This window comes from Chanodichthys erythropterus, chromosome 16 (assembly GCF_024489055.1).
Source record: "Chanodichthys erythropterus isolate Z2021 chromosome 16, ASM2448905v1, whole genome shotgun sequence".
NCBI classification, from domain to species: Eukaryota; Metazoa; Chordata; class Actinopteri; order Cypriniformes; family Xenocyprididae; genus Chanodichthys; species Chanodichthys erythropterus.
In genome coordinates, this window is record NC_090236.1 from 14,930,001 (window position 1) to 14,957,500 (window position 27,500).

At 40.6% G+C, this 27,500-nt stretch overlaps 3 protein-coding genes and 1 long non-coding RNA gene across 14 annotated transcripts in view; 2 read left to right on the plus strand and 2 right to left on the minus strand.

Annotated features, from left to right (window-relative positions):
• Window positions 1-4,349, minus strand: part of LOC137002655 (fizzy-related protein homolog) — a 14,968-nt gene extending 10,619 nt beyond the window's left edge. For 2 of the 7 annotated variants that reach the window (XR_010891898.1, XM_067362440.1), the window contains exons 1-4: window positions 4,205-4,347; window positions 598-699; window positions 328-456; window positions 119-182 (exon numbers count right to left, since the gene is read on the minus strand). Coding sequence is in view for 5 of the 7 variants with exons in the window: in XM_067362440.1 (XP_067218541.1) it covers window positions 119-182; window positions 328-456; window positions 598-699; window positions 4,205-4,291 (382 nt within the window). In the remaining 2 variants the exon portion in view is untranslated. Of the gene's footprint in view, window positions 1-118; window positions 183-327; window positions 457-597; window positions 700-3,956 lie in introns of all 7 variants that reach the window. The other 5 variants (XR_010891899.1, XM_067362435.1, XM_067362439.1 and 2 more) reach the window with 4 other exon arrangements.
• A 517-nt stretch (window positions 4,350-4,866) lies between these two features.
• Window positions 4,867-16,812, plus strand: LOC137002656 (uncharacterized). 4 transcript variants are annotated; one of them, XR_010891900.1, is made up of 3 exons: window positions 4,867-5,245; window positions 7,138-9,741; window positions 16,394-16,812. XR_010891900.1 is itself a non-coding variant. In XM_067362441.1 (2 exons), the coding sequence occupies exons 1-2, from the start codon at window positions 5,081-5,083 to the stop codon at window positions 8,284-8,286; spliced, it is 1,314 nt and encodes a 437-aa protein (XP_067218542.1). In that variant the 5' UTR covers window positions 4,867-5,080; the 3' UTR covers window positions 8,287-10,136. The 4 variants fall into 4 exon arrangements, 1 of the variants encoding a protein (XP_067218542.1); XR_010891902.1 differs by lacking the exon at window positions 16,394-16,812 and adding an exon at window positions 10,624-10,712; XR_010891901.1 differs by lacking the exon at window positions 16,394-16,812 and adding an exon at window positions 9,881-10,136.
• A 2,912-nt stretch (window positions 16,813-19,724) lies between these two features.
• LOC137002439 (myomegalin-like) overlaps window positions 19,725-27,500 on the plus strand; it is a 54,492-nt gene continuing 46,716 nt past the window's right edge. The window contains exons 1-4 of one of the 2 annotated variants that reach the window (XM_067362073.1): window positions 19,725-19,789; window positions 22,828-22,880; window positions 24,015-24,079; window positions 26,269-26,379. In XM_067362073.1, coding sequence (XP_067218174.1) covers window positions 19,740-19,789; window positions 22,828-22,880; window positions 24,015-24,079; window positions 26,269-26,379 — 279 coding nt within the window. In that variant the 5' untranslated portion in view covers window positions 19,725-19,739. Of the gene's footprint in view, window positions 19,790-22,827; window positions 22,881-24,014; window positions 24,080-25,820; window positions 26,111-26,268; window positions 26,380-27,500 lie in introns of those variants that run through there. The other variant, XM_067362074.1, reaches the window with a different exon arrangement.
• On the minus strand, window positions 23,107-25,501 carry LOC137002442 (uncharacterized). Its single transcript, XR_010891865.1, has 3 exons — window positions 24,368-25,501; window positions 24,155-24,255; window positions 23,107-23,188 (listed from the first exon to the last, which is right to left on the minus strand). It is a non-coding gene; the product is annotated as an uncharacterized lncRNA (long non-coding RNA).

Consider the following 27,500-nt stretch of genomic DNA (forward strand, 5'->3'; position numbering starts at 1 on the left):
TTGCTCTTTGGCAGAATTGCTTTCGCTCATGTTTTGTAAGTTTTGTAAGTTCATGTCTGGATAAAAGCGTCTGCTCAGTGCATCAATGTCTGATTCTGAACGTGAGGACTGACGTCACCTTTGCTGCCGTCTGACCCGCCGTCTTTGGTCTTCCTGTTCTGATTCTGTGATTTTTCATTCTCCTGCAAGCAAAAGAGACATTAATGACAAAAGAAAAGTAAATTAAAGCAACTATGCGTTTGCTGATGATCAGGTGGTTTGGGCGAAATGCCTGAGCTGTGATTGGACGTGACGGGATGAATCAGGCTGTGATTGGCTGTGACTCACATGGATGCGATGGAAGTTGACGCTCCAGTTGGCTCCGGCGCGGTACGGGATGAATCTGTCTCCGTGCTTACTGGGCGAGGACAGCGGCGAGTTTGTGGGCGTCAGGACTCGCATCACCTCCGGCACTTTCTGCAGCAGACACACGACTAATGATCTGAACGAGTGTCACGAATGAACGAGCCAAACGACTCCGGACACTGATTACAGTCAAACCTCAGTGATGTAGAGGTTAAAGCACACTGCTGTATGTGTTTACTGAACTGAACTCACGACAGGACTGGACGAGTTGTCGTTCTGAATGTTGATCTGTCGTAAGAGCCGGCTCTCGTAGTCTTGGTCCATGACTGAGTGAGAAAAGAGCAGTTCCTGTTCCTGTGGAGATAAATGATCACAAGTCACATGTGTCAACAATCATGAGTCAGAAGGACACGGCAGAGACACGGGACTCGAGCGCCTCACATGAACAGAGAAATTTCTGCCATATCAGAAACAAATCATGGACTAATCGAGGACTAATGAATAGAGACAGCTGTGACAGCAATCATGACAGGAATCAATTCCTGATATCATCAATTCAGTTCTTGATATCAGGAATTACATTTCCACTAGTAACCATGTTAATTCTTGATATCTGTAATTGTATTTTCACTGGTGAAATGTCTCAATGACAATGAAATTATTGATATCAAAAATTAACATTGTTACTAGTAGCAATTCAATTGTTGACACCAAGAATAGATATTTTCACGAAAAGCAATGTAATTATTGATATAAAAAATTATGATGTTTACTAGTAAGAATTGTATTTCTGATATGTGAAATTGGAATTTCAACTAGTAAGAAATCAATTCTTGATATCAACAACTGAATTTGAATGGCAGCCTATGGAGACATTTCACCACTGAAAATACAATTACAGATATCAAGAATTAACATGGTTACTAGTGGAAATGTAATTCCTGATATCAAGAACTGAATTGTTGATATCAAGAATTCATATCCTGAGAATGAATAAAAGTCAAAACGGCTTGCCATACATGACAGGAATCACTCATGACAAGAATCAGGAATCATTCATAACAGGAATCATGACAGAAATAAGGAATCACTCATAACAGAAATCATGACAGGAATCATGACAGGAATCAATCATAACAGAAATAAGGAATCACTCATGACAGGAATCATGACAGAAATAAGGAATCACTCATGACAGGAATCATGACAGAAATAAGGAATCACTCATGACAGGAATCATAAAAGGAATCTTGACAGGAATCATGACAGAAATAAGGAATCACTCATGACAGGAATCGTAAAAGGAATCATGACAGGAATCATAACAGGAATTATGACAGGAATCATTCATGACAGAAATAAGGAATCTCTCATGACAGGAATCATAAAAGGAATCTTGACAGGAATCATGACAGGATTCACTCATTACATGAATCATGAGAGAAATAAGGAATCACTCATGACAGGAATCGTAAAAGGAATCATGACAGGAATCATAACAGGAATTATGACAGGAATCATTCATGACAGAAATAAGGAATCACTCATGACAGAAATCATGACAGTAATCACTCATTACAGGAATCATAACAGGAATCATTCATGACAGAAATAAGGAATCACTTATGACAGAAATCATGACAGGAATCACTCATGACAGGAATAAGGAATCACTCATGACAGAAAACATGACAGGAATCATAACAGGAATCACTCATGACAGAAATAAGGAATCACTCATGACAGAAATCATGACAGGAATCACTCATTACAGGAACCATGACAGGAATCATAACAGAAATCACTCATGACAGGAGTCATGACAGGAATCACTCATGACAGGAATCATGACAGGAATCATTACAGGAATCATGACAGGAATCATTCATGACAGAAATAAGGAATCACTCATGACAGAAATCATGACAGGAATCACTCATTACAGGAACCATGACAGGAATCATAACAGAAATCACTCATGACAGGAATCATGACAGGAATCACTCATGACAGGAATCATGACGGGAATCATTCATGACAGAAATAAGGAATCACTCATGACAGAAATCATGACAGGAATCATAACAGGAATCACTCATGACAGAAATCATGACAGGAATCATAACAGGAATCACTCATGACAGGAATCATGACAGGAGTCATTCATGACAGGAATAAGGAATCACTCATAACAGGAATCATGACTAGAATCATGACAGGAATCATTCATGACAGAAATAAGGAATCACTCATGACAGAAATCATGACAGGAATCACTCATTACAGGAACCATGACAGGAATCATTCATGACAGAAATAAAGAATCACTTATGACAGAAATCATGACAGGAATCATAACAGGAATCACTCATGACAGGAATAACTCATAACAGGAATCATGACAGGATTCACTCATTACATGAATCATGTCAGGAATCACTCATGACAGGAATAAGGAATCACTCAAAAAAGGAATCATGACAGGAATCATTCATGACAGAAATAAGGAATCATTCATGACAGAAATCATGACAGGAATCATAACAGGAATCACTCATGACAGAAATAAGGAATCACTTATGACAGAAATCATGACAGGAATCACTCATTACAGAAATAAGGAATCACTCATGACAGAAATAAGGAATCACTCAAAAAAGGAATCATGACAGGATTCACTCATTACAGGAATCATGACAGGAATCACTCATGGCAGGAATAAGGAATCACTCAAAAAAGGAATCATGACAGGAATCACTCATGACAGAAATAAGGAATCATTCATGACAGAAATAAGGAATCACTCATGACAGAAATCATGACAGGAATCATGACAGGAATCACTCATTACAGAAATAAGGAATCACTCATGACAGGAATAAGGAATCACTCATAACAGGAATCATGACTGGAATCATGATAGGAATCATTCATGACAGAAATAAGGAATCACTCATGACAGAAATCATGACAGGAATCACTCATTACAGGAACCATGACAGGAATCATTCATGACAGAAATAAGGAATCACTTATGACAGAAATCATGACAGGAATCATAACAGGAATCACTCATGACAGAAATAAGGAATCACTCATGACAGGAATCATAACAGGAATCACTCATGACAGGAATCATGACAGGAATCATTCATGACAGAGATAAGGATTCACTCATTACAGGAATCATGACAGGGATCACTCATGACAAGAATCACGACAGGAATCACTCACGACAGAAATCATGACAGGAATCATGACAGGAATCACTCATTACAGGAACCATGACAGGAATCATTCATGACAGAAATAAGGAATCACTTATGACAGAAATCATGACAGGAATCATAACAGGAATCACTCATGACAGGAATAAGGAATCACTCATTACAGGAATCATGACAGGGATCACTCATGACAAGAATCACGACAGGAATCACTCACGACAGAAATCATGACAGGAATCATGACAGGAATCACTCATGACAGGAATAAGGAATCAGTCATAACAGAAATCATGACAGGAATCATAATAGGAATTATTCATGACAGGAATAAGGAATCAGTCATAACAGAAATCTTGACAGGAATCTCTAATCCAGATCACACACCAGCAGCAGCTTAAACTGAAATAAAGCCATATAAAGACTAGTTTATACTGAATGCTGCAGCTCTCATCAGATGATAAACTCGGAGTACTGCATGATTTTCATCTGCTGTTAGTTGTGAGTCTCTCACTGAAGTCTCGAGCGCTGTGTCGTCATGAAGCCGCTCTGACCGAGAAAAGGCTCGTCCTTACAGAGATGTGACATAAGACAAGAGTCAGATGATCATCGAATGAAATGATTGGAGCTCATACCGGACGAAGAGGAGCCGGTTCTGCGCGAGCTGCTGCTTGTTGCCCTTCCACAGCGAGGCATGACGGGTAATGTGACGCTGACATCATTCGGAAGATGCGTTTCGGTTGCCATGGACACGGATGGCGGAAGTGATCCTAGCGTTGCAAAAAGGTTTTTTTAAAGATTTAAAATGTGCATGTTTAATAAGTATGTCACGTGTCAGTGCACTGAATAACACAGACTTATAAATGGCTATTTTAAAAATACATCAATATAAGTATTTTTAGCATTATTATGTTAAGATTATAACAACATTATTATTTTAACAAAAAAATACAGGCTATATTTACTTTGCAAAAGACCTTCAAATATAAATAAACTCTTTATTATCTATTCAGAATATATTGCAATATTTTGTTTTTTACTGAAGGAACAATATTATATCTGATAATCCAACATAAAGAAAGAAGGACAGTGAAGAGATCAAAAATAAGAAGGAAAAATACAAATGAAGAATAAATGACAAAAGTCTTGATTGTTTTTTAATTTAGAGAATCTGATCTGATCATAAATTATTTTATTTGTGTACAATTATGAATGAGAATCAGATAAAAGAATCAGCAGATAAAACAAAAGCACATTTTCACATGGATGAACTTCTGTTACAGATAAAACTCGGATGTGACGTCAAGCCAGCAGGCGGCGCTGCAGAGTGACGTCACAGGAGCAGCGACACAGCAGCAGCAGCAGTAGCAGTAGCAGCGTGATGAAAGCTCTAATAATGATGAATTAATATCATGTGCGCGGAATAACCGGACGGATTGCAGCTCGTCGTTGAACACATCGCGCTTCTGCCGCGTCGTCTTGACCTCCGAGGTGAAATTAACGGCGGGAACATGGCCAACGACGAGACGCTGCGCTCGCTCATGTTCACGCTCAGTTACGTGCTGATGAAGCGGCGGCGTGACGTCACCAGCGCGGACGCGCAGCGCAGACGCGAGGTTCAGCGGCGCGTCGCGCACAGACAGTATTTCCATCAGAGACACAAGAGGATGATCATGGTGAGAATAAATGACTCCACAGCGCCACCTAGAGAGCGCGTTGAGCTCAAGATCATGAATAAAAAAGATTTTTAGAACAAGTTTAAATTATTTTAAGATAATGTTTTACTTTGCTCATGTCTGTCAGCTCTGTTACTGATTAAACAGCAGCACGTGATGGTATTTTCACTCTCAGTTTTTCAATACTTTATGTACGATAACCTGTTGTCAAGGAGTATGTATTTAACTGACTGAACTGTGTTGGGTTAGGGTTTGCAATATTTTTATTATTTCAATTAAAATATGATCAAGAAAATAACACGTGATTGGCCTGCCATCGAAATTATGAGACAAAATGCCAACTAGAGCCAATTATAGGATAATATAATGATTGATAATTGTTTTGATCAGATTTTACCCATAAGTGTTTGTGTGTGTGTGTGTGTGTGTGCATTAGTGTGCATGTTTTTGTGACATATCAGGACACAAATGTGTATAATGACATGGGTATGACACCGGTATTACAAAAAGAGGTGATTTATAAGGACATTACTCCATGTGCCCTCTTTTGAAAAGGCTTATAAATCACACAGAATGAGTTTTTGTGAGAAAGTAAAAGTGTGCACAGTTTCCTGTGATGGTTCGGGTTAGGGTTAATGTAGGGGGAGAGAAAATACAGTCTGTACGGTATAAAAACCATTACGCCTGTGGAATGACCCCACAATTCACAAAAACAAACGTACGTGAGTGTGTGTGTGTGTGTGTGTGATGGTTCACAGCATCCGAATGTAAACTCTCTTTTTCAGTGTAAATAACTATAATGCTGCTTCTCGTGTCCTTTCAGGCTATATTTTATATCCACACAGGGTTAGAACTTCCCAGGTGAAAAACAAGTACACTTCTATAATGTACTTAAAGTGCTCTATTTTCGCACACTAATTTTGTACTTAATATACTAAATTAAATCTTAAGATAATCTCAAGAACATCTAAGTGTACTCAACTGTGCTATTTTGAGACAGCATGAAATATGAACTAAAATGTGCTTTTAATATACTATCCTTGTATTTAAAAAAGTGGTAACTAAATATATTTTTTAAATAGTATATTAAATATCCATTTAATAGTATATTAAAAGCACATATTTCATGCTGTCTCAAAATAGCACAGTTGAGTACACTTAGATGTTCTTAAGATTATCTTAAGATTTAATTTAGTATATTAAGTACAAAATTAGTGTGCGAAAATAGAGCACTTTAAGTACATTACAGAAGTGTACTTGTTTTTCACCTGGGTTTGCATAATGTCACAAAAACCGTCATAAGATGTGATTTATCTCATTATGAACATTATTTTATATAGCATATATATTTAATAAAACATGAACTCAAAAGAAGATATTTTGAAGAATGTTGGTAATCAAACATTGACTTCCATAGTATTTTGTTTCCTACAGTGGAAGTCGATGAGGATCAGCAACATTCTTCCAAATATCTTCTTTTTAGTCCAACAGAACAAAGACACTCGTACAGCTTCAGAACCACTTGAGAAAATGATGACAGAATTTTCATTTTTGGGTGAACTAACCCTTTAAAGGAAATGAGGATAAAATAGAAAATTACACTCTAAAAAAAATGCAATAAAATAACTTTGTGCCAAAATGTAAGTAGTTGATTAACACATGCAAAATGATAAAACACTGAAAAAGACAAAAATGCTCCTAAGGGTTAATATCATCTGAGTTGATCTGAATAATGACTCTATTGTCTTATAAGAGCAGATATTTGATGAAGTTTGTGTTATTTTCCAGTTTATTTCTGTGAAGCTGCTTTGAATCGATCTGTACTGTAGAAATAAAGCTGACTTGACTAGAGTTGTGCAGATAACTCTAACAGACTCGTTCTCCTCTCCTAGATGATGATCGCTCAAACGTCTCGTCCGATCAGTGACGTTCCGGCACGTCCCACACGGGTTTGGAGCAACATCGAGAGCACCGATTGGTGGGAGCGGGTGGTGATGAGGGAGTTCCAGCCGTCCGATTGGCTGGAGAAGTTTCGCATGACCAAAGAGACGTTCTTCCTGCTGTGCGGCAAACTGAAGCCGCGGCTCAACCGGCAGGACACGCGTCTGCGGCCGGCGCTGCCGCTGGAGAAACGGGTGGCCGTGGCGCTGTGGCGTCTGGCCTCCAACGTGGAGTACCGGACCATCAGCACCCTGTTCGGCGTCGGCCGCTCCACCGTCTGCAAGTGCGTGCGGGACGTGTGTCACGCCATCGTCCTGCTCCTGCGGCCGCTCTACCTGCGCACGCCCAGCGAGCACGAGCTGGAGGACGCGGCCCGGCTCTTCGCCACGCGCTGGGGCTTCCCGCACTGCGTGGGCGCGGTCGGCAGCCTCCACGTGCCCATCATCGCGCCGTCCAGCAACACCGACAACTACTGGAACAGCCGCGGCTGGCTGTCGGTGGTCACGCAGGGCGCCGTCAACGGCCTGGGTCAGTTCTGGGACGTGTGCGCCGGCTTCCCGGGCAGCACCGAGCACTCGGCCATCCTGCAGAACTCCACGCTGTGGGCGCGCGGCTGCGACGGAGGCTTCCTGCTGCACGAGCCGCCGCTGGACTTCATGGGCCGCCCGCTGGGCTACCTGATGCTGGGCGACGCCGGCTACCCGCTGAAGAGCTGGCTGCTGAAGAGCCACCCCGAGTCCAGCGAGCTCACGGCCGGACAGAGAGCCTTCAACCGCAAGCTGGAGCGCGCGCGGAGCGTGGTGGACCAGGCCTTCCTGCGGCTGCGGGCGCGCTGGCAGTGCCTGCTGAAGCGCAACGACTGCCGCATGGACGTGGTTCCCACCATGATCCTGGCCTGCTGCGTCCTGCACAACGTGTGCGAGGTTCACGGCGACGAGTTCGACGAGCGCTGGGAGGAGGCGGTGCGGCACGAGGAGAGTCCGCAGCCCGCCGATGAGGTGTCGCCGTCGGCCGACGACCGGGACGGAGAGGAAGTGCGCGCTCTGTTCTGCGAGTACTTCCTGCAGCAGGAGAAGCAGCAGAGGACTCTGGCCTGTTAGGACGCGCGACGTGGACGGAGGAAGTGTGTTTTCCGGATCTTGAGTGTAATGATGACAGTGATTTGTGCAGAGCATTACAGCAGGAGCCATTTATACTAAAGAAAGACGCGGCGACACACGCATCCGACAGACATTCGTTGAATCTGAACTGCTGAAGGCCGATTCGCACCGACCGACGCGAACAATCGCCTGATCACAGTCACTTCTCAGACCTCCATGACCAGACAAGCACCGATTCAACATGTTCAATCAGCGAAAACGTGCTGCGGCGGGCGGTGCGATCCAGTGCTGACGACGGTCAGTGTTGTGTTTGTTAGGGTTAGTTAGTGCAGGATGTTGATAGTTAATGTGATTCTCTACACTTGTGTGAACTTGACGTCATACATCCAGTAATGTAGCAGACATCATGAAGAAGAGTGACGCTAGTGAAGAGATCCTGCGGATTCAGGCACGGATCTGATGAAGGACTTTCAGGAGCTTCTGTATCCCGTACGTTCGACCACAACAGGACACTGAGCCGATCATGTGACCCAGCAGTGTGACAGTAAATAAATATTCTTATTCAAAAAGACTGTTTTAAATGTATGGATGTGTTTTAATAATCATTCACTGACATTCTTTCAAATCATTAAACATGAAAAAGATGGAAATTTCGCTCATTATGATATTCTGTGTGATTTTAATGCTGCATTGTGTGTCATTCATGGACAAACTTATAAATTCATTCAGTTACTTTTTGAGAAATGTCTCTGTTTGTTGTTTTTTTTTTATTATTATTTTTATGATGATGATGATGACCGTGATCATGTGTGGGTGATCCCTTATTAGTGCTCATCATGACGTGCCATCTGTCTCTGTGAGGGTTTAGATTATGAATAAGCGTCTGATTATACTGAGGATTATATCTGTTGACTTGAGTTGGGGGTCGAGGGTCATTTAAAGTTCTGGAAGATACAGGAAACGAGCAGCGATCCGTAGATAAGCGTACGATAATATAACAATCACATGTCCTGCTGGGTTCATATGTGCTGCGGTTGAACTTTCTTTCTCTATCCCTTGTTTGCGGTCACTCTCGTCTCGCTGCAAGCCGGATTATCTTCGTCTCTGGAGAGAGAGACGGACGCTCACACGCTCACACGACCTCAGAGAAAGGTTTCCAGCAGGCCGTCAGCATGCTGCATCCGCTCATGATCTTCATGGTCGTGATCAATGTGTCCATATCCATCGCCTTCTGGACCCTCCTGATGTCGGAGGTCTTCTTCAAAGAGGCTGAGGAGGAAGTGTAGGGTCCGTCAGCATGTAGATCACACACGGCCCTCGGTAGTTCGCACACGGCTTCATAGAGAAGGATTTTCCCCTTCATTTCTGTCAGTCTTTTTTTTTTTTTGGTTTGTTTTGTCCAATTTGTAGCAAAAAGCAGCGTTTGGGAATTGTGGAGTGGATGTTCGTTGACAGGTAAGTGTCACATGTTTCAACTTTCCTTTGCTTATATAATCTTTATTGATACTATGAATAGATTATATCTTGATTTATTTTGTACTCTTTATGCTGGATATTTCTTATCCATTAAAAAAATGGTGCTTTTGTTTTTCAGTCACTTTATTTGACTTTATTTGTCACAAAGTTTCTGTTGCACTTTCAAGAGATCATGGCCGGATCACTGTTCACTCCAAATCCTGGTATATATCATCACTAACCCTACAGCGCTACATTATGATTGGAGGAAAATATTGTATTCTTTCCCTCCAAAACATGTTTTGTTGTGATATTCAGAGTGTCAGGAGGGTTGATGACACCCTATTTAAAGGATTAGTTCACTTTCAAATAAAATTTTCCTGATAATTTACTCTCCTCCATGTCATCCAAGATGTTCATGTCTTTCTTTCTTCAGTCGAAAAGAAATGAAGGTTTTTGATGAAAACATTCCAGGATTATTCTCCATATAGTGGACTTCACTGGCCTGCAAACGGTTGAAGGTCAAAATTACAGTTTCAGTGCAGCTTCAAACGATACCAGACGAGGAATAAGAGTCTTATCTAGAGAAACAATCGGTCATTTTTTTAAAAAAAATGTAAATGTATATGCTTCATAAACAAATGATCGCCTTCCAAGTGCTTCCGCCAAAACTACACTTTCGTATTCTTCACAAAGCTTACGCTGTATGTCCTACGCCTTCCCTATTCTACTAACGGAACGAACACAGCGGCAGTTCCATTTTTTCCGTAAGCAGAATAGGGAAGGTGTAGGACAAACGGCGTAAGCTTTGTGAAGAATACGAAAGTGTAGTTTTGGCGGAAGCACTTGGAATGATGCTGATACTGTAATTTTGACCTTCAGCTGTTTGCAGGCCAGTGAAGTCCACTATATGGAGAATAATCCTGGAATGTTTTCATCAAAAACCTTAATTTCGTTTCAACTGAAGAAAGAAGGACATGGACATCTTGGATGACATGGGGGTGAGTAAATTATCAGGAAAATTTTATTTGAAAGTGAACTAATCCTTTAAGGGCATAGGGGGCAATTTCGGACACAGCCTTGGAGTCTCGTCTAACGAGTTGAGTTAAATGCGGTGTTTGATGAGGGAGACATATAAGGCTGTGTTTACATGACAACAATGTACTAAAAACTGAAAATTTTTCCTTTGTGATTTTCACGTGCAGACTACAGTGTTGATCCACGTTCGCACAGATCTGTGAAACCGACCAAAAACACTGTATTCTGCTGCCAGGCCAGTAGTTGGCGATGTCACTTTTTAAAGAAACACATCTATAGTCTGAACACGTGATACGCATGTGCATGACATCACCGTTTTCACAAACTCACGTTTTTGTAGTTTACACAGAGATGATAAAGGTATCGTTTTCAAAACCTTGCACTTTGAAACCCATTTTCAAAAGTTTGCATTTTATAGCACATTTCATACACAATGGTAATTCAAAGTGCTTTACATCAAAAGAAATTAAAATAATCAAGATAATCACAACAGATACATTAAAAATATGCCTAAGAAATTAAAAAAAAGCAATAAAAGCAGAGTTAAAATTATTACTAAATTCAGGATGTCCCTATCTGAATGGAAGAGTCTGAGAGTTTCGGTTTGTGATTTTATACTAGCAGCAACTCACCAGCTTTCCCAACCCAGGTGAAAAAAAAGTACATTTCTATAATGTACTTAAAGTGCTGTATTTTCGTGCACTAATTTTGTACTTAATATACTAAAAATTGTTCTTTAAGATCATTTTAAGAACATCTAAGTGTACTCAACTGTGCTGTTTTGAGACAGCATGAAATATGAACTAAAATGTGCTTTTAATATACTATATCTGTATTTAAAAAATGTATTTACATACCACTTATAGTACATTTGAACCCGTAGTATACTACAAGTGGTAACTAAATATAGTTTTTAAATACAAAGATAGTATATTAAAAGCACATTTTTGTTCATATTTCTTGTTGTCTCAAAACAGCACAGTTGAGTACTAGATGTTCTTAAGATGATCTAAAGTACTAAAGAACAATTTTTAGTATATTGAGTACAAAATTAGTGCACGAAAATACAGCACTTTAAGTACATTATAGAAGTGTACTTTTTTGTCACCTGGCAATGTCTCTTCACTGCTAATGGAGTGTGTAAACTTATAAACCTGCTTTACTAGTGTATATTTACACCATCCACGACTTAGAGTCCTGGGCCGTATTCACAAAACATCTTAAAGGTGCAGTAGGTGATCTTGGAAATGCTAACGTTAGCCTGCTAGTACTGAAATCATATGATCCCACCCTCCCAGCCAATCACCATCCAAAGCCACACCTCCTTCAAAACACATGTACACACACACACACACAGCTGCTCTCGGCAAAGCATCACAAGAGACGCCATTAAACTACCTCATGTCTCAAAGCACATAACATGACAATAATAATGAATGTAAACAACTTGGAGAGCTCAGTGTTGATACTGTTGACATGGATACTCATAATTCTGAGTCTGACTGAATAGCTCCCGTTACAACGTCACGGGTTGCCGTTTCTGTATTACAGTAGTTATGGTGTGAAGTTGAACGCAGCATAAGCTCAATGTTTTGATGCGGTAGGAACTGTAACCGTGGCCGTTTGTTTGTTTGTTTGCTGTCCTCCGTGACTCAGGTCTGTCTGTATAAACTCTGCATAGCATCAAACACGCTGATGTCTGTGAGAACAGGGTGCGTAAAAACATGTATGTAAAAACATACTTTGACAGGCAGGAGAACATCATAATATTTCATTCGGCTTGTATATAATCATTGGATTTTATGGTCCTACACCTTCCACAGACAATATGTATTTATAAAAATACATTTAGACCATTTAACATAGTGCTTTCTATCAGGATATGAGGAGACTTTAAATGAATAAAACAAAAAATGTTTCTGTAGAGAATCACCTATTGCACTTTTAAGGCTAAAAGTAGCTCCTAACTTGCTGATTTAGGAGAAATAATGGGATGTCAGTCCTAATTTTAGGACACCTAAATTTTTGCTCTACGGGTATTTCTTAAATAATTTTGGTGCTAAAACCAGCTCCTAAATCTGTGAAGAGGTAGGTGTAGTCAAGAGGACTCCTTTCCCAATCCCGTCCTCCCTTTCTCTCTTCCTGTCTACTCACTGTCCTGTCATAATAAAAAGGCAATAATGCCAAAAATAAATCTTTAAAAATAAATAAATGAAAAAAATCATGTCTGATTGCCTGTGGCAGGTGCTTTCTCGAATTCACACTTACAAATGATTGAATAGAGTAAAATCAGTGTATTTGGCGTGCTGTCCGAGGGGATCGAGGGCTCCGAGCTTGGAATTTTGCCCAAACCCTGATAAAGTGTGTTTGTTTGGTGAAACCTTTGCTACTGTTCTGGAGGAATGACTTGATTTGAAACATGAATGAAGTGTTTTGGTTTAGTGCAAATAAACTGCTGTGAAGCTGAAAGTTGGTTAGGAGAACTGTGTGAAGAGTTTTGAAAAAGTGACCTAAGTATTGAGAAATGTGCCCTTGCGATTGTTAAAAACCGATGTGTTTTTAATCTGGACTCTACTGACGGGCACATCCGAGATCCTCTGGAAGCGGTTCCAGCTGTGGGTGGCATAATAGCTAAACACCATCTCACCATGTTCTGAATTTAACTGTATGGATCCTTCCCTCGAGAGCTACATATCTGCCATGTATTTTGGTCCGAGGTTTATGGGATCTGTAGCCAATTAAAAGTACTTTAAAACTGATTCTGAATAAGACTGGAAGCCAGTGTAATCACCTAAGAACTGGTGTGATATGTTCAGTTTTTCTGGTATTGCTCAGGAGCTTGTGCTGCAAATGTCTAATAGTCTTTTAAGAAGTCAGTAATCTACACTGCTGGTAATGAACACATGAATAAGCTTCTCTAGGTCCTGCTTAGACACAAAAGATCTGATTTGTGATGTTTTAGATGGTAGTTGGCTGATTTAGTTACAGCTTTGATGTGGCTTCTGAAGCTAAGATCAGGATCCAGGATGACGCCAAGATTCCTGACTTCACATTTAGATTTTAGACCTTTGGTGTCAAGTTATGCATTTTCCTTTGATATTTCATCTTTAATGCCAAATATGACCAGATATGCCAAAAACAATTACCTCCGTTTTAACTGAAGGACGTTTTGGCACATCCAGCTGTGAATGTCATTTAAGCGCCGGCACAGGGAGTCTGTGGGACTGAAGTCGTTTGGTGATTGGGTGTGATCTGCACAGAACCGCCCTCAGCACTGAGGGGCTCCAGGACCAGGGCATTATGGGATCTGTGCAGAAGGGTTGTTAGATAAACTGGTGGATTAGTTATAGGAATGCTTATGACGATGTTTTCAAATACGATCAATGGATTATAGCAGGATGGCATATCGCAGGGATCCACACAGACTGCATGTTAGGAGACAAGTATGCCGCACCCGTTAATGATAATAATCCTCGTGTTCAACATTGGCATGACGATCGTGGAATGGACGTTTCTCATGTACGAGCTCATGAGGTTAAATATGGGAGATCCAGATGAAGTTTGTCCCGAGTAGAGAGGAGCCGCGCGGGAGTTCAGTAGCATGAGGAGTTTAGTCTTAGATCACGTATACAGACATGAGTATGAAGGTAAGACAGCTTTATGTATTTATCAGTGTGTACACTACATTACTGAACTATTACTGCAGGAATTACACTCTTCAGGGCAAAGAACAAGAAACGGGTCTGATTTTGGTCATGCATCTGCCAATCATTCTTCCCATTATTCTCTCTCTCTTTGGTTGATTAGATGGGAATCTCTGGACTTTGTTCTCATAATCTTGGGAATGTTCTCTCTGCTGGATTCAGGTTTTGATTAAAACGGCCTTAATCTGCAGCTCCTGTAATCCAGGCAGAAATTGTTTGTTATTAGAAACCTTCTTTACCTTCTCTGTGTGGTGAGCTGGAATTAAGCGTGCTGTCCTATATGTCTCTCTCTCTCGTTCTCATTTTCTGCACAGCAGATTTATTATTTAGCAGGATCGTCGAGCGACAGAGAGTGAAGAATCCGCCGTCGACATGGACACCTTCCTTTCCTCCTCCTCGTCCCGTTCGGGGGCCGTCGGCCGTCTGGCGTCTCGTTCTCACCGTTCGCTGCAGTCTGACGCAGGAGACGCGTCTCCCTTCGTAGATTTCAGGCCTCCTGCGCGAGACGCCATCTCTCTGCCGCCGCACGTGCTGTACGTGACCGCCGGCCTGGTGCTGGTGGTTCTGGCCACATATGCCATCGTGGGTCACCTGATAAACGACCTCCTGCATGACCTGGCAGGTACCCGTGTGACCCGTGTCTGGTGGCGTGTTGTGCTGTGTTTCTGCTCCATTCTCTCATGTAAGCCTTTGTTGTTTGATAACTGTCACAGCTGATGTAGACCTTCTTTTCGACTGTTGATTCGTGTTCAAAGTGGGCCGCAGAAATGGCAGTTCTGTGGTTTGTGCACCTCGTAAAATTAGTTTTTAATTTAGTCCTGTCCTGATGAAGCTCTTTCACATCACAGAAATCGATAATAACTGAACCGTCACACACAATGCTGTAGAGAAGTTTTCACCCTCTCGGTTCTTCTGATGGTCAGTGTGTTTTGATTGTGAGTCTCTGCTTGTCCTGATCAGTTGAACGACCCACTGTTCTTCAGGAAGATACTCCACATTCTTTGATTTTCCAGCTTCTTTTGCACTTTTGAGCTCTTCACAACACTGTGATGTTGAGATCCATCTGTTCACGATTGAGGGACTCAAACTCGAACACATCCATTACAAAAGCTGCAAACACTCACTGATGCTGAAGAAGAAAACACGCTGAAAGCCGTTTCATTATTGCACATCTGCATCGAGTGCCATGTTTGCATTTCCTTTGTGTTTTAGAAACATCTGTAGTTTTTTGATACGAGTAAACAGCTGCTGCATGAACTAATCGCTCACACGTTTAGTTTGTCATGGACTGAATGTGGCAACTATGAAGATGTTTGATTAACTGTATTTTAAGAGCTTGATATTTATCACAAATATTTATCTGTTTATGGCGGAGCAATACTGAGCTCATGAGTTTGATTCCCAGTGAACACATGCTAATAGCTTGAATAAGAAACCACACACTCTAAAAAATGCTGGGTTGTTTCAATTCAGATTTGGGTCAGATATGGACAAACCCAGTCGTTGGGTTAATTTTTTAAATTACATTTTTAACCCAACTGCTGGGTCCCAGCAAACATTGTCCAACGGCCATTCAAATTTCATTTTGGAACCCTTTTTCAACCATGACAGGACGTGTCAGAGGGACGTCTTTTCAATGGTCATTAAATGTCCAAATGTTTGCTAGGATTTGTCCATATTTGTACATTATACTGTAAATTCTATCCCCTTACACTAACCCTAACCCATCACAGAAAACTTTGTGCATTTTTACATTTTCAAAAACACCCATGAGTCTGTGTGCGTTCAGATTGAATTCCCCACTGGGATAGAAAGCATGTAACCCTAACACACACACACACACACACTCACAGATTTTGGTGTGTGTTCCTCCAAATGAACTGAGTGTTTTTCACGCTCTCTCTCCTCAGACTGGGTGTTTGGCCCTAAAGCTGAAGCTGGTGATGCTGAGAGAGGCAGTGAAGAGGAGGAGAAGGTCGGGATGGAGGAAGAGCGGGCCGGTCTGCTGCCAGGATTCAACAGCACCGATCACCTTCAGCAACACTTCATCACGTCACTATGAGTCTCCATACAGCTCGTGTCAACTGTACTCTGGTTTTAATGTTTCCAAGTGTTTATAACACATCACATGCTCTTTTTGCTGCTGTAGAAGTCAACGCGTAGATGACAGTGTCTTTATGTATGAAAAGAGGGTGTGGTCATGTGATGTCATCAATGTAATTGTTGAGTTCCCAACTTCATGAAAATGAATTCTGGGATGTTTCATATTTTGGCATTGTATATACATAAATTATGCAAATGAGATATAGAATTAAAGCCTCTCCTTGTTAGGAACCAACAGCTTGTGTCTGATTCATCTTCATGAGCTTCAAGATTATTCTAATTCCTGTCTGTGTCGAAATATACAACAACATGCGAGACGTTCAGCTTCAAAACGCCGGTGAATCCTGTCGAGAGGATGAAATACATCATACACTAGTGACCTGGTTATATAATTAACCGTCTTTATCGTGTCCTGGATTCATCGAGCTTCTGCTCAGAGAGATTAACTTTGTTGCATTACGTTTTACACGAGCTAGAGCATCATTGTTAAGTTTTATGTTTTGTATAATAAAGTTGTTTACTGTGTGTACCTGTTCTCTCAGCTCGTGATTAACCATAACCAGCCTGTAAGCCATGTCAAAGCTGGATTATATCTGCTGATAAAGCCTTTGACCTTGACAGTCTCAGCCAATCGCAGCGCTGCTCGTGTACATCAGCGTCTCCATCCCTCATGACTCCATCATTGCTGAAGCTATAGTGGAAGAGACAGACATGAACGTCTGCGATTTCCCTGGACGAACACTGTCTGACCTTCATCAGGGCCTGTAAACAGACTCTCGTCCGGACGGTAAGCATTGAGCTCCACACTTTCACAGTGTTTTCGGTGCACTTGTGTGTTTGAGGTGGTTATTTGCACAGAATTAGTTCCAAAAATAAAAACTCTATAAATTGATGTTATTAAAGCAAGTGATTTGAGCTCACTGAAATATGTGTGCTGTAAAACTATCAAAATTATTATGACTTGCAAGAAATCCTCTAAAATAATCTGAGATGTGATGATAAACTCATTGAAGTTTTGGACCTGCGGGTGTCATCATGTCCGTCACGAGCAAGCCGCCGTCGCTGCCCCCTGCAGAAGAGGAGGAGGTTTTCTTCAAGACTTACATCCCACCTGCTCGAGACGCCATTCATCTGCCCATTCACATCTTCTACATCATCCTCGCTTCCATCGTCATAGTGATGACGCTCTACGCCATCATCGGCCACCTCATGAAGGACCTGTTGCACGACCTGGCAGGTGAGATGATCACTGATGGTTAGAGTCCTCATCTATAGTTTCAATCTCCAAGTAACTTTCTGATGCCAAGGTTGATGCACTTCCTAAAATACAGAAATATTCATCATATCACAGAATATATAGTTTACATGCTGCAAGTGTTTGAATTTAACACTGTTCAAAGATCTGATGAAGTCTCAGTTTCTCAGAAGTGTCGTTTCCACAGTTATCAACACTGCAAATCTATTTTTTTATATTTTCATTTTAAAAATATTTAAAAAACACTTTCAAGTAGTACATTTTACAAGAAAATACTGTTTCAGTCTGTTAACTTAAAATGTAATTGAGTTGTTTTAATACAAAATGGCAAATATTAAGAAGACTTCTGCTTCTGAGAAACCGGGAATGTGAATGTCGGTCACGGCCTCATCACGGGTCCACGGCGGCTTGTCACGGTTTGTCTCCCGCAGACTGTCTGTTCGGGCCGCAGCCGGAGGAGAAGGAGATCAACATGTGCGAGAACAAAGACAAGTTCATGGTGGACTGGTGTCCGGAGACCAGCCCGGAGCTGGAGGAGATGGCCCGCGCCGAGGAGATCAAAGTGGTGATGGAGGGCGGCAGAATCACCCCGGCCATCTGGATCATCTCTGACGGGACGGAGGGCAGAGCGCCGCGCACCGGCCCGCGGGTGGCATTCGGCAAGAACGTGTAGAGCTTCGACAGGGCAGCGATTAATTCCAGTATATTTGACTCATGGGTTGTTCGGGTTAACGGTGACTGTGTGACGCCTGCTGGTCTCTGTCGGTAATGCAACTTCCCAGGATCAGTTGAACAGTGTTTTCATGGATCTGGTCCTGGAGACCCACAGATCCGTCTCACCATTCTCTCTCCTAACCAGCTGAATCAATCAATCAATCAATCAGGTGTTTTAAAACAGAAACATCTGCTCTCTGACTTAGAATCCAGAACAAGAAATTCCAGATTCCAGAAATAAATGATTAAAACAATTAAAAATATACATTTGATTTTAATCTTTTATTCAAATCAATGTTTAAAAGCACTCATACCACAGTTTAACTCCCCATGTCAACATAAGACACAGAGTGAGCGATTATTGAGTTTGTTTGTGCTTCACATCGATAATGAAGACTGAACTGAATTAGGAATGCCTGACCAAAAGTATAAAGTATACCAAACAGAATATTGTAATTCAAGGTTGAATTTAAGGAAGAAGAAATAAAACAGAGTGAAATTGTCGATACATTTCTTCTTCTGAAATATGAAATTACACACAACATTATATGGGGTATTTCCAGAAACATGACATGATATTCAGTGATTTCAACAATGATTGATGCCTATAAATAAGCATGCCATTTATATATTTCATTAAGCTATATTAATAATGAACTTTCACTTTCATGTTTTTGAAGACTCTGCACACATGAATGACACGTTTTGATTATTTGTGATTATTTAACATGATATGTTTATTAAAGGTACTAAAACCTGGAGAAATATCTGAGAAATGTTCAAGCCTGAAATGTCTGTTATGAATATTAATGTTTCTAGTTCTGCTCATTTATTTCATAGACCAGAAATCGCAGTTTGAGGTAAATGTGATTTCTGTCTTAAACTGCTCTCGTGATCACGTTTGATCAGCGCAGACACACGCATGCGCATTACAGCTGAGGTTCTGAAGCCTTCTGACGGCTCTGGTTCGGCTCATGTAGGTCAACTGTAAGCAGAGGGAGCTTCATTCGGGCCGTGAATGTAGGACAGCCACACCGAACCGAACTTGCGCGCGCGCAGCATCTGTCCTCATGCACGCGCACGGAATGGCGAACCAACATCACCTTTGTCGTCGGTTCTGTCCGTGAGGAATAACGACACACTGACAGATGGAGGAATGATCGGTAACGGCCCGGTGTTCCACAATGAGCTGGACCGACGGAGCGGAAAGCGCGAGCAGCGCTGCGCACGAGCGGTGAGGATGCGCGTGATGGTCAATGCCACATTACTCTCATCTCTGTGCTCTGAACACATCGATCCGCAGTGATCATGAATGTTGCTTCATGTGTGTAGCTTATCGCATGCACGGGCCTTTGTTTCAGCGCAGTTCATATGAGATCAGAAATAATATTCAGAATAAAGTGTGTTTCATTCATCAGCGCATGACTGCAGATGCTCAAAGGCCTGCATTATATTCAACATGGTCAGTCGAGAACTGCTTTCATTTTGACGCGTTCAAATAATGTTCACTGTATTTCGGAGATTTAAAAGTCTTCATGTCATTACCAGAGATCACATGATTGATGCTCTCAGTGTCTGATGGGACGATTCCGCGATTTCAACCCTATCGCGATTCAAAGAGGCTCACAGAGACTAACCCTAACCCTGTCTGTGTTTCCCCAAATAAAAATATCTATTATTCATTTATAATAAAATGTTACTTAAGCTTTCACTGTAATAATTACTCCAATATGTCATTGTTTTGAATTTTAACAAGTTCATTTTTTTTTCTCTTGAGGGAAATCAACATATCCTGCTGTACCAAATATATCCCAAATGAACCGATATCGAATCAAACTGAAGCGAAACCGGAATTTAATCGAATCGCAAGCTTGTGAATCGGACTGTGAAGTTTGTGTCAAGCTGTGTGAGAAACTGAAGGGTTTAGTAATTCAATGCCAGGGAAATATAACACAAATGTGATAGTTCATTGACATTCACACATGAACTACATTTCCCATAACTCTCTTCCCATTATTCTCATCATGCCTGATTGTTTCCACCTGTGTTTGTCTTTGTCTATCTAAGCTGTGTTCTCAGTTGGATTGGGCCGTAGTCCTGGTAATGTTACCACTGCATTTCTGAGCGCCTGTGTTCTTGTTCCCGTGTTTCGTGTTCTCTGTGTTCTTGTTCCCGTGTTTCGTGTTCTCTGTGTTCTTGTTCCCGTGTTTCGTGTTCTCTGTGTTCTTGGATTCTGCCTAGTTTGGAACGCTGTGTGTATTTGACCATGTGCCTGTTTTGACTTCTCTGAAGGACTGTCCTAAAGAAATGCTGCACGTGGATCTTCACTCAAGCCTTGGAGCCGTGTGTTCGTTACGGATAGATTTATGAAGTTAGATAGAGCAGATATACTTCATTAAACCCAGAGGAACATGCTGTTGTGATTTCATAACCTGTTCATTCAGGGATCAAGTTTGTCTCAGATGAAAAATAAAATAAAATAAAATAAAATCTTCCCTGAGAATGAGTCGGTAAGAGCTGAAGAGGAGATCATTCGAGCAGTGATTGAGTTCAGATTGAGATCTTTTGCTTTCAGACTTCAGTCTGTTCTGATACTGCAGATCATAAACTCGTTAGAGTGTCGTTCTCCTGAGGCCTTCAACGCTCTTTAGTTGAAAACAACACTGTATTTAAAATGTACATTTTTGTTTGTTGAACTGTTGTATAAAATCATTGTCACATTTCCAATCGTGTGGATATTTGGGAGAAAATTGCATTCTTTCTCGTATAATATATTGTCACATTAAAAAAAAGAACTTGCACAGGGTTTGTTTCTGTATCGAAGCGAGTTTGAGTCGATCTCTATGCACAGTCTGTGTCTATATTTGTTTTTCATGCTAGTAAGTGCTAAACCGCACTTTTATCAGGGTACGTTGTCGAGAACGGCAGTAACGCATTTGCCATGTGATCGCCGCTGGTGTGGATGCAGTCAGTTTTGACTTGCAAAAGATGACATGATGTGATTGGATGTATTTGACCCTTTACGACGCTACCATTTTCCTCTTTTTACACTAGAGCCGGGAATTTGCCTGTTAGAAATTCATGCCTGGGTTTAAATGTTATTTTAAGGTAAGATATAATTAACAGAACACGATTTTGTTCGTGTTCCCCTGATCTATAGGAGAAACGTGTGAGATTCCTGAGAGTCTCCATTTTCTCTCCAGTCTCATTTGTGATGATCTGTGTGTGTGTGTGTGTGTGCACATTTTTGTGATTTATGAGGACACACATTTGTATAATGATATGGGTTTTACACGATCGTTCAGTAAGGAGAATGAAACGGATATTTCCAGTCATTTTGTCATTGATCTCTAATTTGACTCTCTAATTTTTGGTGTCTTTTGGAAAATAAACACTAGTTGTTTTGTTTTTGTTTAGCTGAAGCTTCCTTTTGTAGAGAAAGACTGAAGTCATTCACAGATCCGTCATTTATCAGATCATGGTCATTTTAGTGTCGCATGTGAATTGAAAATACAAAATGATATAACTTTGAAATAAAAATAAGCCTAATGATTCAAGTGCAGCTTATTATGGCCGTTCTGTAAGGCACAGAAGCTGTGTGTTACATATTCCCTGGCTTGTGTTCTGTGTGTTTTGTTTATTGGACTTTTAGCTTGCATTTTACCCTGTTTCTGTTCCTGTTTCCTGTCCTGTGTGACATAGTTGATTAGTTCTGTGTGTTTTTATTACCCGTCTCGTATTTAAACTCGTATTTCTTGTGTTCCTCGTCCAGTCTTGTCCTTGTCATTGTTTCGTTTGGGCACTCATTCTGTTTCCCTGGTTTTCTAGTTCCCATGTTTGTTTTGTTTTGTTATTTATATTCTGTTAAATAAAATTAATTCATTTGGATCCAGCTCTCCTTTGTTTTGAGTTCATCCTGCATTATGCTGTTTTTATATTAAATATCATCTGACCTTCATTACAGCAGAGGGCGTAAGAGGCTGTAATTCCTATTACAATTGTTTTTACTATCTAATGTTTTTTAATTTTACAAGATTGTTTAAAAGGAAATCTGATTTTAGATTGAAATGTCACGACGAAAGCAGGAAGATTCAAGGCCTTCTTGTCTTTGCTTGTTACTGTTAAGTATTCAAAAAATAAAATAAAAGACTTTGAATGTCATTATATAGTGAATCTGTGGATGTGTCGTGTCAGCTAACAGCTGCTTGGTCAAATTAAAGTGCAGCAGCAAATTAATTCATGATTTATGGATGTCTGTTCTGTTTTCCTCAGGGATTTTGTTGTGGATGGAGAGGGCAATGTGTGCAGAGCTGGTTACATGACAGGTAAAACACACACACACACACACACACACACACACACACACACACACACACGTCTGGTTTATTATCTTAGTGAGGACTCTCCATAGGCATAATGGTTTTTATACTGTACAAACTGTACATTCTCTCCCCTACACTACCTCTACTCCCAAGGGTGTCGTAAACCCCCCCCCTATTTCAACATGAAAAACACAATATGTAGAATTAATTTTGTAACAATAAATTTGTTCCTACTCAGAAATCTGTGCGTCACATGACTCGAGCGGTGCTCTGCTGCTGTTTGAATGGGAGAGCACGGGCTGCCCAGCCGACTAAGAGGGACATTAAAAAGAAAAAAACATGTACTGAGAAGGAGATATGAGAATATTGTGTAATAGCTAAGTACTCCACATTATATTTTGAAATTCAGCCATAACTATCAGTATAACAAGTTACCAAAACAGCCGTCTGTTATGTTCGTTTTTCAATAGTGTCTGTAATTATCAATGACAAAATTATTCACATTTGTGTTTGTTTTCTTCCTAAATGACTGAATGAATGGCTGAATGAACGATTTAAGTGGCTCACTCATTAAAACAGCGAATCACTGCCACCTACTGGCGGTTTTAATATTTAACATAATTTCTTTCTTTTTAGAATCTCTTTTATGTTAGAATTTGATGAATCATTACACATAAATTTCATAAAGTTATGAGGTGTAGATAGATAGATAGATGGATAAGATAGGAATAAATTAATTTTCCAATAGCACTACACATGAAACAGATTATTTTTTAATAAAAAAAACAAACAAACAAAACAGGCAGCATACCAACATTTAACACCCCAATGTTCAAACCAAATCTACACCTTTGCCTACTCCTAACCCTAACCCATCACAGAAAACATTCTGCATTTTTACACTTTTAATAAAACATTGTTTAGTGTGTTTTTAAAGCTATTGACTCATGAAATGTCCTCATAAAACATGTTTACATCATAATACCAGTGTAACAGCCATGACATTATACACATTTGTATAATAAATCACAAAAATACACACACACACACACATATATGCAAGCACACACACACACACACACACATATGCTCAGATAGTGAATATTGTAGAAATAACGAGGGTTTGTGTGTTTGTAGATTGTCTGAGTGAAGACACTGATAAAGTTCCTCTTCAAACACACACGCTGAGAGAATTTGAACAGGTGAGATTTTCTGTCTTTCTGTCTGACGGAGTTCAGCCATCCTCCCATATAATTACATCAATGAAACTGAATTACCATCTGAGATCTAAAACCCATCCGTCCATCCATTGTCCTCCGGCCGGTCGTATGTGGGGTCGTGAGGATGCTGGAGTCTCGATGACCCGTCCATCACAGATCTAAAACACAGTTAATGAGAACTACTATGAATATGTGCTGCTCTCTAGCGCCACCCTGTGCTGTTTGTTGTATTGCGTGTGTTTAGTGAATGTGTCCAGCTCTCATACTCACAACATTACTATTTGAAACGCTCATCTTTCAGCTTTGTTTGCTCATGGCATCAGTGCAGAACTGCCTAAAGCTGCATGCTGAAGTGACAGCATTTCCACAGCCGATCATGTTCACAGTGCCATTCAATGTATGGAAACGGCCATGTGTGTCGAGGCTGTGGTGAAATAATCAAAATGGTGCCGAGGCTTCTGGCTGTCCTACCGTTAGACCTGTATTACACTGGAACAATGATTCTGTAAGGTGCAGAACAGGGCCGTTTCCTCCGAGGAGGCAAGGGAGGCAGTGCCTCAACCAAAAAAAAATAGGATAAGAAAATAATCCATATTACATATAAAACAACACAAATATTACAAATTATGACATTAAAAAGAGCGCAAGTCACGCATATTTCTTAAGGAACGCTGCCCAACAGCGACACCCGCAGGTGAAGTTACAGCAGGAGTCACGCCTCCCTTTGCTCTCATAGAAAACCATTTGATCCCCGGCGTGCGGTGGGTTTTGTGGGGGGTAATTGAGAATGAATGGGGGAAAGTCACATGACAGGAGGCAATGTCTCCATTGCGATATGATTGGATGTAATTGGTTATGATTGGATATGATTGGAACAAATAGAATTGTATTGTTTTTTTGATGTAATGTTCATTTAACAAGGAAGATGTGTCAACATTAAGAGTAATGCACATGAATTTACATTGATTCTTAAATAAATAAAAAATGTGCTTCCTCATTTCTGAACACCACTGTTGCGGAAGTGCTTTATATGTACAATTCTCGGATTATTCTTTAGGAAAGCGCTCAGCAGATGATGAATGCACAGCAGACAATTTTTCCCTATCACATATTTTAGTAATCATCATCATAAATCAGATATCATTCAAAAGCTTAAACACTTATCAAAAATTGGACATTGCGTTACCATGGAAACGGTACTTTAAATTCTTTTAGCAGACTCCTCCCCCTAGTGAGTCAAGGGCTTTTGATGAACTGCTTGTAATTGTGCCTGTGTGTGTCTTTGAGTTCGGTTTACGATCCGGATCTGCTCGGATCAAGAGCCGATACTGTTCCTGTGTCAGTGGACAAACGCTCAGAAAACTCGCTCAAATATAAGAGAGATTTCATGAGTGTCACTTGTTTTGATGCCCAGACTTACATTAGTGTGATTCCACAGTCTTCATCATCATCATCATCATCACTGTTGTTCTGGCATTAGCAGAAGCGTCTGAACTCCTGCCTGCTGCTGTATTTATAGGTGTTGTTCTGAAGCCCACAGTGACGTCAGCACTGAGTTTGACAGCAGCAGGTTCAGAGTGAATTATGTGACACAATCAGACGCTCAGATTGAGTCGAGACGTTCAGGAGGAGTGAGGCTGAACAAACACATCAAGTGCTGCTGTGACAGGTTCTCCTGCTCCTCAAATCCAGTTATTATTAGGAACTCAGTTTAAGACAGTCCAGTCAGTTAGCCTTCATGTTCACATGTGAATCACCTCCATCTCAACCCTCTCTCTCTCTGTGTTTCTGGTTGGCCATCATCTTACGCGTGACTGGAGCCTGTGATCTGGTTGGCTTGTCTGTGGGCTGTCAGGGATTCCTGGGATTTCTTCCAGAGTAAAAACAGCTCAGCGCTCCGGAGTTTGTCCTGAAGCTCATCATGGACTCACAGCGCTGCGGCTCCGGGCCCTTATCGTGGCCCTCGTTCTCTGTGTGTGTGAAGATGGCTGTGTAAATATGATCAGTCATGTAGTTGAGGATCTTTTATTTGTTTTCGTGTGTTTGTAGTTGTTTTTGGACAGTGTGATGTGTGTGAGCGGTGGCAGAAGGACTGTGTGATGCCCTAAACACACACACACACACACTCACACACACCGGACATGTCTAACACGTACCGAACTCTCTCACAGCACCTCAATGACCTGAAGAAGGAGAACTTCAGCCTCAAGCTCCGCATCTACTTCCTGGAGGAGAGGATCCAGCAGAAGTTTGAGGACAGCAGCGATGACATCTACAGAACGGTGAGACAACGCAGATTTCAGCTGACCGTCAGCGCGTGATCTGTGTTCACTGCAGTATTACGATGTGACGCAAAATATATTTGCCTAAAGACATTAATAATAATAATAATAAAATGAATTTCAAAGGTTCTTTATTGGCATTGATGGTTCCATTAAGAAAGAAACTTTAACATCCATGGAACCACAAAAGGTTCTGTAGATTATTAAAATGTTCTTCACACTGAGAAAAACTGGTTCTTTTAAGAATTGATCACTGAAAGGTTCTTTGTGGAAACAAACATGGTTCTTCTTTGGCATTACTGCGAAAATAAAACTTCCAAATTGTTTTTTTTTTAAAGTTTATAGCACCATTCCACATTAAAAAGACTTCTTGATAAGATGCAGGAAGGGTTTTACTCGTAGCGGTTGTGATGGTCCGCGGGAGAATTTAGGTTTCGCTGACAGTCATTGAATCGTTCAAGCCGCTGCCGCAGGAAAACTTACATCTGTTGATCCTGAACATGTTTTTGTTCGACATATTCCACATTGTTGTTGTCAAATTCTGCTGCATTGTCACAAAACTACGATTATCTGGCTAACATAGATGAGGTTTTGTTGAAATCACAGGAAGTATTTGTTAAAGTTTTGGAAGAATTAAAGCCTCACATCAGTCAGTAATGTTTTGCACTGAGTGCGTCTTTTTCCTGCTAAAGGAATTATTTGGGCTTGTTGCAAATCTTCTTATCGTAAATTAATAATAATAATAATAATTTGTGAAGAAAAATAATAATGAAATCTAATAAGAAATATATTATTTCTGGCAAAAATAAAAATAAAACAATTTATTGTTCTTTTGTGATGGGGAAAAATCCTTAATATTGAGTTGTTCGTTTAAAAACATCCAAACTTTCTGTGGGATATTGAGATACAGGCTGATATGCATGAAAATATGTCTGTTAAAGTAAATGATTTGTATTAGTGTGTTTGTATTAACGAGGATTATAGTCTGAAAGGGTTCCAGCGCGGTTCAGGGATCACAGAAGTTCTGCTGAATCTCAGTCCAGATCGAGTCTGCAGTTTTAGTTCAGTTGCTTTACTGACATCATCATCGCTGACGTTCTCAAGCTAATGTGACTCTTGAC

What these genes read in the sequence shown, in the direction of transcription:
- LOC137002656 (XM_067362441.1), top strand. Translation starts at nt 5,081, where the DNA reads ATGGCCAACGACGAGACGCTGCGCTCGCTCATGTTCACGCTCAGTTAC. An exon ending in GACACAAGAGGATGATCATG is followed by an intron (nt 5,246 to 7,137) that starts GTGAGAATAAAT and finishes CTCCTCTCCTAG; the next exon opens with ATGATGATCGCTCAAACGTC.